At 37.8% G+C, this 17,611-nt stretch overlaps 1 protein-coding gene across 2 annotated transcripts in view; it reads left to right on the top strand.

Annotated features, from left to right (window-relative positions):
• Positions 1 to 17,611, top strand: part of Elp4 (elongator acetyltransferase complex subunit 4) — a 206,796-nt gene that overhangs the window by 2,082 nt on the left and 187,103 nt on the right. For both annotated transcript variants that reach the window (XM_075961650.1, XM_075961651.1), the window contains exon 2: positions 4,674 to 4,709. In XM_075961650.1, the coding sequence (XP_075817765.1) occupies positions 4,674 to 4,709 (36 nt within the window). The remainder of the gene's footprint in view (positions 1 to 4,673; positions 4,710 to 17,611) is intronic.

The following is a 17,611-nucleotide window of genomic DNA, read 5'->3' as shown; positions in this document are numbered from 1 at the left end:
TATTTCAGTTTGACAGTCAAGGGACAGTAGGTGGGATTTGTGGTAAATAATAGTCCAGCAGAAGTTTTATGGAGAAGCTTGTTGTGGTGGCCACCATTTTCTTTTTTTTTCGAGACAGGGTTTCTCTGTGGCTTTGGAGCCTGTCCTGGAACTAGCTCTGTAGACCAGGCTGGTCTCGAACTCACAGAGATCCGCCTGCCTCTGCTGGGATTAAAGGCGTGTGCCACCACCGCCCGGCGGTGGCCACCATTTTCAAAACTGATTTTAAAGCATAAATGCTGTTGGCATGCTTACTACGTTGTCATCAGTATTGTGGGATAATATACATTAAGCTTGGGCTTTATGGTTAATAATTTTTATTATACTTTAGGTAGCTAGCTATACAACTAAAGAAAATATATCTCTTTTCTATTATTACGTAAAGCTGTTTCATATGATTTAATCTCCGGAGACATTATCCCTGTTTATAACTTTGGTTTCCATATTTGCCCACTTGTGTCTGAATCATAGGCCAGGATATTTGATAACTAAGACATAAACACATTAACAAAATCACCACAATTTAATTTGACAGGCTGTATTAATTTGAGGATACTGCACTAAGCTAAGGAAAAAGTGAGCTTGCTTTTTACATTTCTTTTTTCCAGTAGTGTCTTTCTACACATTAATATATTACCTAATTCCTGTAGTTTATCCTTTTACATTCACCAAATAAGGTATCACTTCCAAGCATTAATTTGACCTCATTTGCCCAAAGTTTGTAACTTACAAATTTTGGGGGGGATATAAGACTGAAATTTTCCCATTAAAATAGTACTGATATTGGTTGATAGTTGTCTAACTACTCCCCCATGAATTACAAAACTATGTCAGACAGCTTTTAACACTTAAAATTCTTACCTTTTATTTTATTTTTTTTTTTTTGTTTGCTTGCTTGTTTTGTCGGGGACTAGCCTTGACAAAAATACCTCTTGCCAGGGTAGAAAGCATAAGGATTTAGAAAATATTAGTAAAGTGTATGAAAATGTAAATGAAAATAATAAAATGGAGAAACATAGAATAGTATCAGGAGGAAATTTCAGTGAGCACTGAAATTAGCCTGCATTTATTTCCAACTGCTTAAAATACCCCTGACCCCAAAAATAGGAGTAAGACTTAGAACACGATACAAGGAAGTGAACATACCAATTGAAGGTTGTGGGCTATAGCCAAAGTTAAACTTTCTGTTGCTAGAACAAAACAAGTTGACACTCACACCCTAGACCAAAACATTCTGTAGGCAAACCACTCCCTGGGTGGAATCCAAAGTTATTTCCTTGAGGGAATTGGGACTTAGTTGGGTCCTTAGACTTTTGTTTGAACAGATTTACTTCCCTGAAGTACCAGGTTGACCAGAACCTTGAGAGAGTCTGACCTAAATTTAGGTGGGACCTTTGTTTGGGGTGGAAACACAATAACCTTGAAGGACTAGAGATAAGTTCCAATTCTCTGCCCTTTGGTCAAAGTGAACCTAGGCTCACATTTTGCGGACTCCACAATGTATTTGTTAGTTTTTTGAGACAGGTTCGCTACATAGCCCTGGCTGTCCTGGAAATCACTGTGTAGAACACTCTTGTCTTTGCCTCCCAAGTGCTGGAACTAAAATCATGGGACACCATGCCCAGCTCTGATCTTTTTCAAATATTAAATTTATTCCTGTTTTAACACAAAATATTGCCTCCCAGCTTGAACTATGAATATTCTCTATTAAACATTAAACAACAGAAGTCCACCAGTAGATTTTCTAAGTTAAGATAGCCTTTCCATTTCCTTTTTCTACTTGGTTTTGTCACCAATCAGAAATTAAACTATACCCTAGAGCTCATTAGGGGAAAAAACTTGGCTTAAATCGTAAGTCATTTAATTTATCCCTGTTTGATAGTGTATTAAGAACTCACTGTATAAAGTTTCCAATTGTTATGAGTTTTATAGCATAAGATTCATAATTTTTGAGTGACATATTCCTAAATTGGCAGAAAATAATTTTGTTCAATCATTTTTTCCAAAACCACCTCCCTCCCTCGTGGGATTTGCAAGATGCTCTGCATAGCTAGTCCCCCTTTATCCAGTATTGCTACTATCATCATCACTGACCAAGTAATAATACACATTAAGTGGTGGGTTCTTAAGTGAAGATTATTGCAAATACGGCAAAGGCATCTCTTACTGACCGTGCTGAATTTTACATATTTCATTTTCATTGACCAACATCTCCTTATCCCTCCATGAAGGAAAACTTCTTGGACATGGTAGCTTATGCTTGAAATCATAGTGCTGAGAAGGCTGAGGCAAGAATGTTCAGGGAGTTTCAGCCAAGGCTAAAAAGTGAGATCCTATCTCAAACTTTAAAACCCTTTGCTTATTCCACTGGAAGTTAGATACAGAAATTATGTAGATTAGGGACAAAGACCAGGAGAATCAGCAACTTTTATAGTAACAACTCTGACTGGAACACTAGAGTGTGATTTTATCTTCTTGTTTTGTTTTATTTTCTGTTTTTCAAGATAGGGTTTCTCTGTATAGCCCTGGTTGTCCTGGAACTCTCTGTAGACCAGGCTGTAACTCACTGGGATCTACCTGCCTCTGCCTCCCGAGTGCTAGGATTAAACGCATGTGCCACCACCACCTGGTGATTTTATCATCTTAAACATAAAGAGAATGACCATTAAGGTATTAGATGTTTGTTTTTTCCTCATGAAGGAAGGGTGTAAAGTTAAAAATAAATGTAGAAATTATCTGTGGCCTTTACATAGGACAACTTAAACATTTTGTCTAATAATCTAAAAACAGACAGTAAGTACTTGGATTTTTTATGAATGCTGTCTTAAAGTATATTTCACTCTGTTAATCTTAAAACTGACCTCATCAGTGTGGTTTCTATTTAAATGTTACAGAGTGGGAAGTTGTCTTGATGTATAATTAAATTATGTGTTCAGTTTTCTGATGAATCCAGCTAAAATCCTGTAAATCCCAGTGTGTTAGAGGTAGAAATGAAAGGGTCAGGAATTGAAGCCCCATTCACAGCTACAGGAAATGAAGCCAGCCGAGGCTACACTGACCTCCCAACATGAACGCGCACATGCACGCACACACAGGAGAGAGATGCACCCACATGCATATGAACATATGTAAAGGTACTAACTTTAAAAGTGTCACCAATAATTTTGAAACGTTTTACAAATTGTATTCAAATTATTTCAGATATCACCATAAATTAGTATATACTACAGTTTTTCAGTTTATTCTGGGACCATGTTAATAGATTTCAGACTCTTTAACACAACAAGTATGCTTTTTGTTGTTGTTGTTGGTGGTGGTGGTGGTGTTTTTTTTCGAGATAGGGTTTCTCTGTAGCTTTGGAGCCTGTCCTGGAACTCACTCTTGTAGACCAGGTTGGCCTCGAACTCACAGAGATCCGCCTGCCTCTGCCTCCTGAGTGCTGGGATTAAAGGTGTGCGCCACCACTGCCTGGCAAATATGCTTTTTGTGCAAGGGGAAAGAAATAGTATTAAGTGAACTTTTTATATTAAATTTTCCACATATTTACCACTATAAAATATTTTGAGAAAAAGGTTTTTATTAATGCTCAAAATGTTTTATGGTTTTGTGCTCATACTTACAAACCTTACAAGAATACTGTCTTCTGTTATTCAATAACCTTGAATATTTTTAGAATAATGCAACAAATACACTTGTAGTCCTTCTTTAGTATGTATTTCTTACTTTTAAAGTACATTTGAGACATTAATTCCAGGTACTAGTACTAATACTTTTACAGATGAACAGCAAAGTATCATATGGACTGTCTTTCCTCTGTAGCATAGTTTTGATATCCAAAAAGTTATTTTTAGTGACTATTTGAATTATATATTCAAGATGTTAGCTTCATTCAAATATTTAAAAGAACTCATTCTAATATTAGTGAAAATGGCCGGGTGCTGGTGACTCACCACTTTAATCCCAGAACTTGGGAGGCAGAGGCAGGAGGATCTTTGTGAGTTTGCTGCCAGCCTGGTCCACAAGAGCTAGTTCCAGGATAGCTAGGGGTGTTACAAAGTGAAACCCTGTCTCGAAAAACCAAATGTGTGTGTGAAAATATATTTTTTTATTATTTCCTGTAATTTGAATTAACAAAAATAAATTTTATATTTGAGAATTTCTAGACTTTCTATATAATTTTTCTAAAAATAATTAGAATTGTTAATTCCTATGAGACTTGCCCAATTTGGAATAAAGTAGAATTTTTAGCAGTCACTGTACGCATTTGTGTCTTGGCTGTTAAGTTAATTTATTAACCAGTGCTGAATATAACAATGGAGTGCTTTACCACAATTGTATTGAGTGCCTCCTAGTTCTGAGAAAGGGGACACTATAACATACTGGAAAAGTGAATGTCATATGTACTATGTAATGCAGGTAACATGTAACTATATCATAGTAACACATTAAGCGAAGTATTGCAAAGATCGTCCAAATATTCGTCACAAGGGCAGTGTCTATTATTATTGACGTATTATTATTGTTAATATTATTTGATACTATTGAGGTATCTGTTCTTGGTGAAGTCTAAATTTTGTGCTAAAGAAGAACCTATAAAGTTAGTGACTAATGTTGTTCTTGTGTGTCATTTCCAGGTGGAGGCTTAGCTGTCGGAACAGTTCTTCTGATTGGTTAGTATAAAATACATGCTGTGATACTTCTGCCAGTTCTATTTTGTACGTGATGGTGTTAGGAGTTTCTCATCTGAAACTGGGTATTTAAATGATGAGTTCTCCGCAGATGTAAGGTCAGTTAGAACTTGTCTAAATACACTTTTTTTTTCTGTTCACATTATTTATTTTTTTTCTTTTTTTTAAGAAGACTAACGTTTTTTATTATATATACCATCCAAGTTCCAACTCCCTCCCCTCATCCCTTTCCCTTAATATACCCTCCCTCCTCACCCCATACACTCCTCAGAGAGGGTAAGGCACATTGCTTTGAGGAAGGACCAAGTCCCTTCCTACTATATCTATGCTGAGCAAGGTATCTATCCAAAGAGAAAGGTTCCCAAAAAGCCAGTACATGCAGTAGGGATAAATCCTGATGCCACTGCCCGTGGCCCCTCTGTCTGCCCCAGCAGTTCAACTGTCAACCACATTGAGAGGAGCTAGTTTGGTCCTATGCTTGTTCCTTCCCGGCCTGGCTTGAGTTGGTGAGCTTCCATTAGTTCAGGTAGACTGTTTCAGTGGCTGTACCCATCATGGTCATGACCTCGTTGCTCATATTCTTATTCCTCCCACTCTTCAACTGGACTTTGGGAACTCAGTCCAGTATTCCAATGTGGGTCTCTGCCTCTGTTTCCACCAGTTGCTGGATGAAGGTTCTGTGGTGATATTTAAGATATTCATTTAAGATATTCATCAGTTCGAATACAGGACAAGTCAAATTTGGGCCCCCCTCTCCTCTATTGCTTAGGGTCTTAGCTGGGGTCATCCTGGTGGATTCCTAGAATTTCTCTAGAGCCAGGTTTCTGCTAACCCTATAATGGCTCCCTCAATCAAGATATCTCTTTCCTTGCTCTCATCTCTGTCCTTTTCCTTCTCGAATATCCCATTCCCTCAAGTTCTCCTCACTCCTCCCTTTCTCCCCTCCTCTTCCCCTTCCATCCTCCCTTCTCTTCCCACCCCCATGCTCCCAATTTTGTCAGGTGATCTTGTCTATTTCGCCTTTCCAGGTAGATCTATATATGTTTTTCTTAGGGTTCACCTTGTTACTTAGCTTCTCTAGGATCATGAACTATAGACTCAATATCCTACTATCCACTTATGAGTGAGTACATAGTATATACTAAGTACACTTTTTAATTCAAAATTGAGATGGGTAGACATATTTGAAAATGTGTCGCCTAACAATTACAAATAGTTGTTCCTCACTGTGCACCATTTTAAATTTAATTTAATTTATTTGAAATGTCCTTTGCATTTTTTGCAAAAAAAGAAACCAACAACTAACTCAGTATTAAAAGTGTATTGTAGTGATTAATTTGAAAAATGGAAGGATTGATATGTGTATTATATATGAGTGAATAGATGTGTAAAACATTTCACAGCATTTATTATTGCCTTTTTGAGTGAAAGGGAGCAAAGTCGGCTGTATTTTTGTTCATTGTTAAGGTGATTAGAGTTCTTATTAAATAGACAATATATGGCCTGTTTGAGCATAGATCATAGGAGCTTCAAATTTCCGTATACTTCATCTATCACGTAATGAAAGTGCCCAGTTAATGTCTAACCTGTTTACTTGCAACATAGCTGCTGTTTCTAGTTTAGTCTTGAATCAGTCTGCCTACGTTTTTATATGACCCCATTAAAATACCTGAAAATATCTATTTTAGCACCTCAGATTTTCCCTAAGCTAACTGGCAGTCATTTGATGAGCTGGCTGTGAGAGTTCTGAATGACTCTTGTTCTCCCATTGCCTCTTGATAACCTCCCAGAGTGGCATTTCTCTTTCATTGCCCGAAACTGATAAAAGGTTTCACATTTAGTAAGACCTATTGTCAGCAAGCTGAGTTATAAACTGTAATGATCTAGACATTTATTTGTACCAGACACCAATACAAATAGGTTTATATTAATAGATATCTAACATAGCAAAGGACTTTGGGAAATGTTTTAGAAAGATTTTCTCACTGGCACACACCTTTCATCTCAGCACTCTGGAGGCTGAGGCACACGAATCTCTGTGAGTTCGAGACCACCCTGGTCTACAAGAGCTAGTTCCAGGACAGGCTCTGAAGCCACAGGGAAACCCTGTCTCGAAAAACCAAAAAAAAAAGAAAGAAAGAAAGAAAGAAAGAAAGAAAGAAAGAAAGAAAGAAAGAAAGAAAGGTTGATTTTTCTCCAAGTTTTGGCAAACATAAAACATTTATCTAGTAAAGCCAAGTCCCTGGAAAACTCGAAGTTATCTAGAACATCTCATTACCTAGCTCTGCTTAATCATTGAAGAAGACTGATAATAGTTGGAAAGTTGTCATCATTTGATTCTTGTTGGGGGTCATGTATTATGTAAATAAAGTGCTTTATGTAAGTTTTTTACTTAATATGATCACCTTATGAACTATTAAATATTTATTATCTCTATAATTCATGAAATTAGATTTGAAGGGTGATAACTTTCAGTTTCACATAGATAGTGAAAATCCCATGATAAGAATTTTGCTGTGAATCTAGGTACATGAAATTGGTTTTTTTGACTGAAAAGTTTTTACCTTTTATTTTTTTATTATTTTTGAGAATTTTATACATAAGTATTTTGCATTTACCTCAGAATCATTTCTCCCTCTATCACCACCAATTCTTCCTATATTTACTTTCTCAAATTTATAACCTTTTTTATTATTATTGTTATATATCTATATATGCATATATACATATATCTATATGTATGCATATATATATATATAAACCTACTGAGTCTGTTTAGTGTTGCTCCTGTGTGTGTATGTATGCGTGTGTTTATAGTTGATCATTTGGGAATGGGTAGCATATCAAGGGGCTTATCCCTAGAGAAGACTGAATCTCTATCTCTCAGCAGCTATTACTTGCCTGTAGTCCTTCATCTAGGGGTGGAGACTTGTAAAATTTTCCTTATTCACATTAACATGTCAACTGGCATTGTTATTGTGATGGTCTTATTTAGGAAACCATGTTGTTGAAACTTCATTTTTGCTGCTTCTTTGTCATACAAAGAAGATACTGTATTTCAAGGGTGCAGCAGATTCTGGTCCTCTAGCTCTTGTAGTCTTTCCACCCTATCTTCCACAATGTTCTCTGAGTCTTAGGTATGAGGGTTGTGTTGTAAATGTTTTAGTTGGGGTTGGATGCCCCATGGTCAGCTGTTCTCAACATTTGACCAATTGTGAATTTATGTAGTAGTCTCTTAGGCTCCAAAAAGAAGCCTCTTTGATGAGGAATAGAAGATATGCTTATCTCTAGGTATAAAAATAAGTACTTAGGGACAAGAGGAATGGCTTGGTGTTTAAGAGCACTGATGTTTCTTTTAGAGTACCCAGGTTCGATTCTCAGTTCACATGCTGACCTAGGCAACTGTCCTGTATAACTTTCTCGGATGCCTTGTTTAACAGATATAAACAGTGGGATAGGAGTTATATTCTTTTTTTAGAGTGATGAAACACCTATATGTGCGTTTTCTGAAATGAGGTTTCAAAATTCTAAAGGTGAAGGATCTTACTGAGTGTACAGTGAAGACACAAGTTACAGCATGGTAAAAAACCTTATTTTACATCATCAGCATTTCTCTATTATAGTAGAATATTTCTAGTTAAAATGCTAAAATCTTGCCAGGCATAGTAGTATAAATCTTGAATCCCAGCACTCTGGAAGCAGAGGCAGGTTTGAGGCCACTCTGGTCTACATAGCAATTTCCACACTAGCTAGAGCTACATAGTAAGACCCTGTATCAACAACCACAAAAATATTTCTGCGTGCAGTATGCTTACTTATGTAGTTATATACACATGTGCATATAAGTGCAAATGTGCATTGCGTAGGCACGCACCTGGGAAGTACAGAGGCCTATTTCAGGTGTTGTCTTGATCATCGTCCATTTAATTTTTTAGTGTGTGTGGTGATGTGAATAGGAATGGCGACTGTAGATTTGTGTGTCTATATTCTTGGTCCATATAGAGTGGTACTTTTAGGAGGAGTGGGCTTATTGGAGGAGGTGTGTAAGTGTGGGGGCTGGCTTTGAAATATCATATGCTCAAGCTACACCCAGTATGGCAGTCTCCTTCTGCTGTCTGCAAATCAAGATGCATACCACTTACCTGCTTCTCCAGTCCTGTGCCTGCTTCCATGCTACCATGGGTCCCGTCATGATGATAATGAACTAAATCTCCGAAACTGTAGGCCTGTTCCAGTGAAATGCTTTCCTTTATAAGAGTTTTGTAGTCATTGTGTGTCTTCCTAACATTAGAAACCCAAACTAAGACTATGTATTTTTGATTCATGTATATGGGTATTTTGTCTGCGTGTATGTCTGTGGTATACCATGTGCATGCAGTACCTGAGGAGGCCAGAAAATGGTATCAGATCCCCTGGACATGGAATTCCATGTGGTTGTGACTGTTGGGAATCACACCTAGCTCCTCTGGAAGTGATTTTAACCTCTGAGCCTTCTCTTCAGCTATTCTCTACATTATATTTTGAAACAGGATCACCTCACTGAATTTGAAGCTTAAGACTGCCAAGGGACCTGACTGTCACTGTCCCACACCCACACCCCCAGGACTCGGTTTACAGATGCATAGCTCTACACCTGGCTTTTATGTGGGTGCTGAGGATCCCAACTCAGGTCTTTCTGTGTACGTGGCAGGCACTCTGTCCTCTGAGCTTTTTCTAGCCCGTTTTGAGTTTTGTAAACCATTTTCTCATGAAGTAGACTATTTTTCATTTATCAAGGGAGTTTTATGTGTGACATTTACCTGTGCACAAGTGTGGCTTTCGAGAACAGTTTATTTATAGTTTCAGATGTAGTATAGCTATGGAAAGTAGAGCTAGTGAGTGTTGCTACCAAAAACCAGAAAAACTCTGTACCTTCAGAATATTGAAAAATAGCTAAATATGAATGTATAAAAGGGAGGAATATGAGGAGCAAATCACCAAAGATAAGCATTTCTTAGTACAAACTTGATTCCTTATAACTTTATTGTTCAGAATTCCATGGCTGTTAAAATAACAAGGAAATCAACAGCAGGAAGAATGCCTTATTTTGGCTCTCAGTTTCAATGGGCTCAGTCCATAGTCAGCTGTCAAACCAAGTAAAGTGGCAATGAGGGTATTGAACCAAGAAGCTGGTTAGTCTAGTATAGCCAGGAAAGAGGGAAAGGAGGAGTCACAGCATATCTTCACACACAAAAAAAAAACCCCAGTGACCTTCCTCCAAAGAGGTTCCATGTCCTAAATTTCTACCATCTCCTGGTGATCCATTCAACTGTGGATCTGTCCATGGATTAATGTATTGAAGATGCCAGATTCCTCATTATTTAATCACCCTCAAAAGGCTTCATCTCTGAACAATGCTTCATTGAGGACCAAGCCTATGGTATGTGACATTTGAGGAAATGTTTCAAACCAAAACCGTAACCATACTGAAATAGGTTTTGCGATCTTTTGTATTGAAATTGCTACTGGTGTTCTGTTACTCAGTTAAATTTGCAACAGCTTAAAAGTATTCAAAGGGGAATATTAAAAAATCATGGTCCATCATCTGTTTGCAGAGATGCTATCAAAACAGGTTTTTATAGAAGTTGTCATTAATAAAAATACAAGTTATGTGACGTTGGCAAATGTATCTTTTTAAACTATCCCATATTAGTCACATAATTTTAGTTGTGGAAGTAGCAAATGATACGTTGTTGGCCAGTTAGTGAGAAGTACAGATTCTTCTCTGTAGTAATGAGGTGAGCAGGCCTGCTTTTCAGTCCACTGGGCTCCCGCATGGCTAGCTTAGCCCCAGAAATAATAACAGGGAAACTGTATTCATTTAAACACTGCCTGGTCCATCAGCATTTATTCAAAACATGATTGTCAGAATACAGATAATTCTCCCGCACCATTCCCCCCCCCTTTTTTTTAAACAAAGGAAAATACCCATAGTCCATTTTTGGGGAATGTGGGCGTAGTATTCCAGGCTACTTCCGGCTGATTGGGGGCGCTGATAATCTTATGGGGACCTAAAGAAAATTTAGAGTTATGATCAATTCCTGACTGGAGTATCCTGTGAGTCTTGATCATCTCAGGCAGCAGTCTTGAACCTGTTCTGGATGTAGAACTCTGTCATCTGGGCCATTTGTTCCTACCGGAGATTTCTCAGGTAGTCTTCCTTGATTGAACCTGATTTTTCTTAATTCAGAATGAATCCACAGTCTTTCATTTCCTATGGAAACAAAAGCAAAATCTCTCCTCCAAAGTAGCATACCTTTTGACTTTAATTTTAAAGTCAAGGTATTTTCAAAATACCTATCTTAGATTAATTCTGCAGCATTTATAAGCAAATATCTTTTAGCAGCTGTTGCTCCTTCCTCAGCATTCAAACAATTTAAAGAGAGCATAATAGCATACAGTATCAAGATTCTCTGTGTATTTTCCATCTTTATGTGGCTTTACTTTAACCTCTATTTCTTTTATTTTTATTTTTTGACTTTTTGGGACAGGTTCTCTGTATATCTTTGTCCTGGAATAACTCTGTAGACCAGGCTGTCCTTGAACTCACAGAGGTCCCTCTCTCTGTCTCTGCCTCCCAGGCATTGGGATTAAAAGTGTGTCACAGAGGTCAATCTACCTCTGTTCTTGAAGTCACAGAGGTCAATTTACTTCTGCCTCCCAAGTGTTGGGATTAAAGGTATGTACCACCACACCCAACTACTCTCTTTCTTTCTTTTTTAAGAACATTAACGTTTTTTTTTTCTTTTAAGACTGCATATATTTTTAACACGCTGTAAACCATTTAGAGGTTTTTTTTTTTTTCCTTTGAATCTCTCTTTACTGTATATCTCTCTTTTTCTGACTACATGAGTCTTTATGGAGAGGATTAAAGCCATGGCTTTTTTTGTTTGTTTGTTTTTTTGTTTTTTTTTTTCGAGACAGAGTTTCTCTGTAGCTTTGGAGCCTGTCCTGGAACTAGCTCTGTAGACCAGGCTGGTCTCGAACTCACAGAGATCCGCCTGCCTCTGCCTCCCGAGTGCTGGGATTAAAGGCATGCGCCACCATCGCCTGGCCCTTCTTCTTTTTGTGTGAACTAGTTCTGAACTTGTTGATATGACAGCAGAGCACACAAACACGAAGGCAATTCACAAGCACTCCCGAAATAGAGTGCATACTCCGCACTGGTCAGCTTCAGATTCACTCTAAGTTTTTGGCTTCCATTTGTGAAACTCAAACTATAAAACCACATTCTTCACCAACCTGATGAGTGCTGGGATTTTTGCTTCCTTGTTACCTCTGGCCATGGGTAAGAAGTTGCTCTTATCATCTCCATAGTATTTTCATCTTCACAATTTTTTTTTGCTCAGTTTCTTACTATTTACTTTCCTTCCAGATCTTTCCAGTTTGCCCTCTTTTATGTCTCTCTTATGAAAAACAAACTGATACTTTAAAATTCTACCATAAACTAATTTCTCATTGAAGTTTTTAACATTTATTGGCTACTTTTTGTGTGTCAGGCATCATGCTAAACCCTAAGCAGTTGTTTTATTTTTAGCTTCAAATAATCAGATAAATAAATACATTTCACGTTAATAAGTTTAAAGTTTTAAGGGAAACAGTCAAGTTTCTCTGACATCTTAAAAGTCCCTTCTGAGGTGACACTTGTCTTTGGCTACTGTCCCATACCACCGCTATGATATGTGGAATTTTTTCTTACATCTCTCATTTGTTAGAACCTCTCACCCTCTCCTGTAGTAGGAGGCCACTTGTTCGTTTTCTGTCCACCCTGACTCCCGAAATAACCACACAGAAACTGTATTATTTAAATCACTGCTTGGCCCATTAGCTCTAGCTTCTTATTTGCTAACTCTTAACATCCTAATTTAACCCATTTCCATTATTTTGTATTTTACCACTGGGCTCGTTGCCTACTAGCAAGGTTCCAGCATATCTGTCTCTGGTGGCAGCTCCGTGGCTTCTCCATGACTCCACCTCCTTTCTTCCATCATTCAGTTTCTTTTAGCACAGGCTTAAGACAGTGTCTTTATTAGCCAGTGGTATTCACAGCATACAGAGGGGAATCCCACATCACTGTGCAACCTTGGTAAGTTTTTAACACTAGCTCTAGTCACTCTTCATTCTCAGTGACCATTTAAAATTTCATCCCTTAACATCTGTAATGACTACTCTCTCCCTTAATTTCCTGTGCAGTATTACACACAGGAGGAAGAAAAACTACTAGTGGTTCCATCAGATGAGAGCTCATCTAACCTTCCACCATGAGTCCTTGAAAATTATCTCTGTTCAGAAATATAAATTTAAATATGCCCTCTCTAGGTTCAAATTCATCCCAGTGAACTTGATACCAACATTTTCTCTCTGTTTCTGTCTCTTTTTCTAATACAAGATCCTCACTCTGGTTCAAGATGGCTGACAATTCATATTGTAGCTCATGCTAGTAATAAAAACCAGAAATATGATGCCTGCCTTCTGTCTTTAATTTGTCACTATATGTTCTCTCCTTCTACAGCCTGGACCCCTGGAATCAGACTCAGGTTGTCAGGCTTGGTGCCAAGTACCTTTCCTGCTGATCTGAGAAGAGTACTTAGCTCCCACACTATATAAATCCCACAAACATTAAGTCTTGGTGGGTTTTACCTTTTAAGTATGTTTAACTCTTTGTACTCTTCATTTTTACTTCCATAGTTTTGGCCATAATTGACAATTTTTGATTCAATTGCTAAAATAACTTCTTAAGGTATCCCTATATTAGTTTCCCTTCGGCCTCTTACCATACTCTTTCAAGAATTAACTAATATGAAAATTTGAACATGGTAGTCCTGGCTTAGGACTATCTGTCTTGTATTATCAATACAAGATCCATGCTATTTAAAAATACTAAGGACTGGAAATATGGCTTAGTGGTAAAGGGCTTGTCTCTGAACCAGAAATGAAAAGGAAAAGAACTGTATTTAGGTATTTATATCTGTGTATATGTAGATATATACATATACACATACAGCTACACACACACACACATATATGTATATATAGCCTTGCTGCATTCTGTCATCCAGAGCTTTTAATTGCACCACAGCACCATTCTCTTTTCTTTCTCTACCAGAAAAAAATTTGTAGCTGTTACTTTCATTCTCCTCCTTATACTAAGTCTTCATCCCACATAATTCTATAGCTTTTTAAGATTTACTTGCTTTACTGTGTGTTTATTGTTGAAAATAACGGGTCATGATTATTTAACCTTTTTAGTTAAATGTAGGCCAATCATCTCTAGAAATAATGGATGAATGAATGAGTTGAAAACCTTGCAAAAACAACTTAGAGTTGTCAGATGTAAGTAATGATTGAGAAAAATAAGTCGTAATGGGGCGTTAGAAGAATAAACAAAAGTTTCAGATTTATCTGATAACATAAACTATAGTCTGACTTTAAAAGTCCTTAATCTATTAAAAAAAAAAAACAGCTGATACTTTAAAAGTCCAATGTCTCTTAACTGTGCGCTTCTATAAAGTAAAGAACAAGTTATAGACTTCCACCTTATAGTGGCTCAGAGAAAACATTTCCTGTCTTTAAATGAGAGAACTGAGACATTTAAATAGTCACACCAAAGCAAAGCAGGGAAAACTCCAAGTTCTACAGTTCCATGTTCAACATTTAGGGTACATAATGTAATCGACTGATACCCAGAAATGCTTTGATAGTCCCAACCCTGCCACCTCAGAACATAGATTCTCCCTTTTGTTTAATCCAGCTTCACCCATATCCATAATTCTTCTTGAACAGCATCCTATGGTCCTGACATCACTAACTCGTCAGTCTCCACTGCAACTGAAATTTTACCATCACAGCTTCACTCAGTAGCCTTGTAAAAAACTATATGAAAGGTAGATAGATATCTGTCCCTGTCGCTCAGTTTGTGACCTTAGCTGTTCTTCATGACCCCTCTGCCTTGCTTTTTTTATGCCTTCAAAACCAGTACTGTGTGAATTTGCCATTTGTGCTGCTAGCTTGAGATATAATGTTAGTCCTGTGGACCACGCCTACACCAGTTTCTATGGGTTTATCCTAAGGAAGCACTTTCCTATTATCCTCCTGCAACACAAGAGGTTTCACATCTGTGAAATCTTTAACAATTACAACTGCTTTTACAACCTTTGTCTAAAAACCATTCTGTCTTGATATTTCTTCTGCCAAGCAATGAATCCATTACCTTCTAACTTAACACTATTCAAGTTCTCAGGACACAGGCAGAATGTAGGCAGATTGTGTTTTTCCTAATGATTGGTTGATTGACTGATTTTTATATGCACAAGTGTTTTGTGTGCATGTGTTTATGTGTATCAAACATGTGCATGCCTGGTACCCTCAGAAATCAGAAGAGGATGTTGAATCCCCTGGAACTGGAGTTACAGGCAAATGTGAGATAACATGTGGGTACTGGAAATCAAAGCCAGGTGCTTTGCAAGAATAGCAAATCCTCTTAGGTGCTAAGCTAACTCTAGCCCAAGTAGCCAGAGTTCTGAACAAAACATCACATGAATGATGTCCTAGTTCCTAGTAGACTCATTGTTCTCTGAACCTTTTTGAGCCTGGCGTCACTATTCACATATTTCTCAGCGTTCTTAGCTTCCAGACTCCCATAGGACAGACTATTGCACTCTGTTCACGGCATTCATGTTTTTCTAGCCCAAGTTCCAAAGTCTTCCACATTTCCTTTCAAAAACGATTCCCGAAGTTTAAGAATCACATGATCAAGTTTAGTACAGCAATATCCCCATTCTCTGTACTAATTTCTGTCCTACTTTCATTTCCATATTTTAAAGAAAATATTTTAAATATATGTATGTGTGGGGGGTTGCATGTAAGTACAGGTCCTGTGAAGACCAGAGGTATTGGATGTTTCCCTAAAGCTGGAGTTCAAGAGTTGAAGACAGGTGTGATCTGCCAGATGTGAATTCTGGGAATTGAGCATGGGTCCTTTGTAAAAGCATTATGTGTCTTTACTGCTGAGCCATCTATGCAACCCTCATTGTATCTTAATATGATAAGATATCCTATCAACCAAACAGGAAAACCAGCTTAGAGTAAAGAGTTTGTCTTGGCTCTGATTCCAGGTTACAGAGAATCATAGCAGCAAAGACTTGAAGAAGCTCAGCTCACATCCATATCCAGACCAGAAAAAAAGTCATTCGTGCTCAGCTCGGGTTTTGTTGTCTCATATAGTCCAGGATCCCAAACTAGGGAATGGTGCTGCCCATGGTGAGCTGGTATTCCTGCCTCAGTTACCATAACCATAAAAATCCCCCAAAGACATGTCCATAGGCCAGCTCAGTTTAACCAGACCCTTGGTTGAGACACTCTTCCCAGGTGACTAGATGATGTCAAGGTGACAAGCAAAATCAACCATCACAACTATCATAGACAAACAGGAATATTTAGATATCTAGCAAAGTAGACAAGCAGAAAAATCTTGAGAAAATTCCTAATTGGAATGATGGGACAGATAACTGGAGATTCATATTGTGTGTTTGTCGGAGGGGTTAGGGGAAGTCCTGCTTTTCTCACCTACCAGGCTTTATTCTATCACATGGACATAAAGCCTATTAGCCCACCAGATATTTATGACAGTTCTCTTGTCCCTTGGGACTCTTTTCCTTCAAGTTAAAATTCCACATTTCTATTCACACACTTTTAGCCTCCTTCTCCATCTCAGGGACTTCCTTCTGAAGATCTTCAGTTTATGTAAGTCTCCATACTAACATTGTCAGTCATTGGCCTTGTGTCCTTTTGTACAATTGAACCGAAGAATTAAATGATTTGTTCAGGCCAAATTGCATTTGTATTTTTGGCAGTTTTATCTGTTTCCGTTTACTTGCCCAGTGTTCTGGGAATTCACTAGTAGATTAATCAAATGCTATTGAAGAACTTCAAAGTTTATTTTACAAAATTGATCATTTTCAGCACGATGAATTTAGTGTTTTCACTAATCCATAATAGGTGATGTTCTGCATATTTCCTGACTGATAGGACTGAAAAAATATAAGGAATATATAGAACATATGTTTTTTAGATGCATGTGTACACATTTAAGACTGGTTTGGGGGCAAAAAAAAACTGTTTTTAGATAAATTGCAGTATGTGTGGCTGATTCACAAGGCAAGACAGATTTTGTTGTTGTTGTTGTTGTTGTTTCTGCCTTCATTGATTACATAGATATTTAGTACAGACATACCACGCTCTTGGCACTTGGATGCTATGGGTTGCCCTCACTGTCAAAGATACCTGTTGGCTCTCTGGAGATACTGCAGTTATGTGTCTTAGAAGCTAATACAGACTGGGGTGTTCAAGGGCACCTTGAAGAGCATTTCATGGGGATTGTTGTGGATCGGATGGATTTATGTAAACTGGGCAGCAGTCTTGGATGAAGCAGCAGGACCCTGTGCCCAGAAACTGTCTTGTGGGCCTGCAGCAGTGTCAGAAGCCGAGGGAAGTGTGCAAGCAAGACCTAAAAGGCTTTGCTTTACTGTGTGTTTGAACCTGCGACCCCAACTTTGTAGATATTTTTATTTTTCTGATTAAATAGTTTGTTTCTTTACTGAAAAGTTGTTAAATAACAGTCAAATACTTTTTAAAGGCAAAAGGTGGCACATTTCACTACACCACTCAGCATGCACACTCTCATTTATATATGTATTAAGCTCTCTCTGCTCTTTAGTACTTGTAGAGCCTGTATGTAGTTTTTTCAGGCTTGTTGCTGCTGCCTACTGAGCAACCCCATTTCCTTGAGAGGGGGTGAGAAGATGCAGAGGCAAGAAGACAGACTTTGAGAGATTCTAATGCAGAAG

Source organism: Microtus pennsylvanicus, chromosome 2 (genome assembly GCF_037038515.1).
Source record: "Microtus pennsylvanicus isolate mMicPen1 chromosome 2, mMicPen1.hap1, whole genome shotgun sequence".
Lineage (NCBI taxonomy): Eukaryota > Metazoa > Chordata > Mammalia > Rodentia > Cricetidae > Microtus > Microtus pennsylvanicus.
Note: the sequence above shows the minus strand (reverse complement) of the source record. Positions and strands in the feature narration are given on the sequence as shown.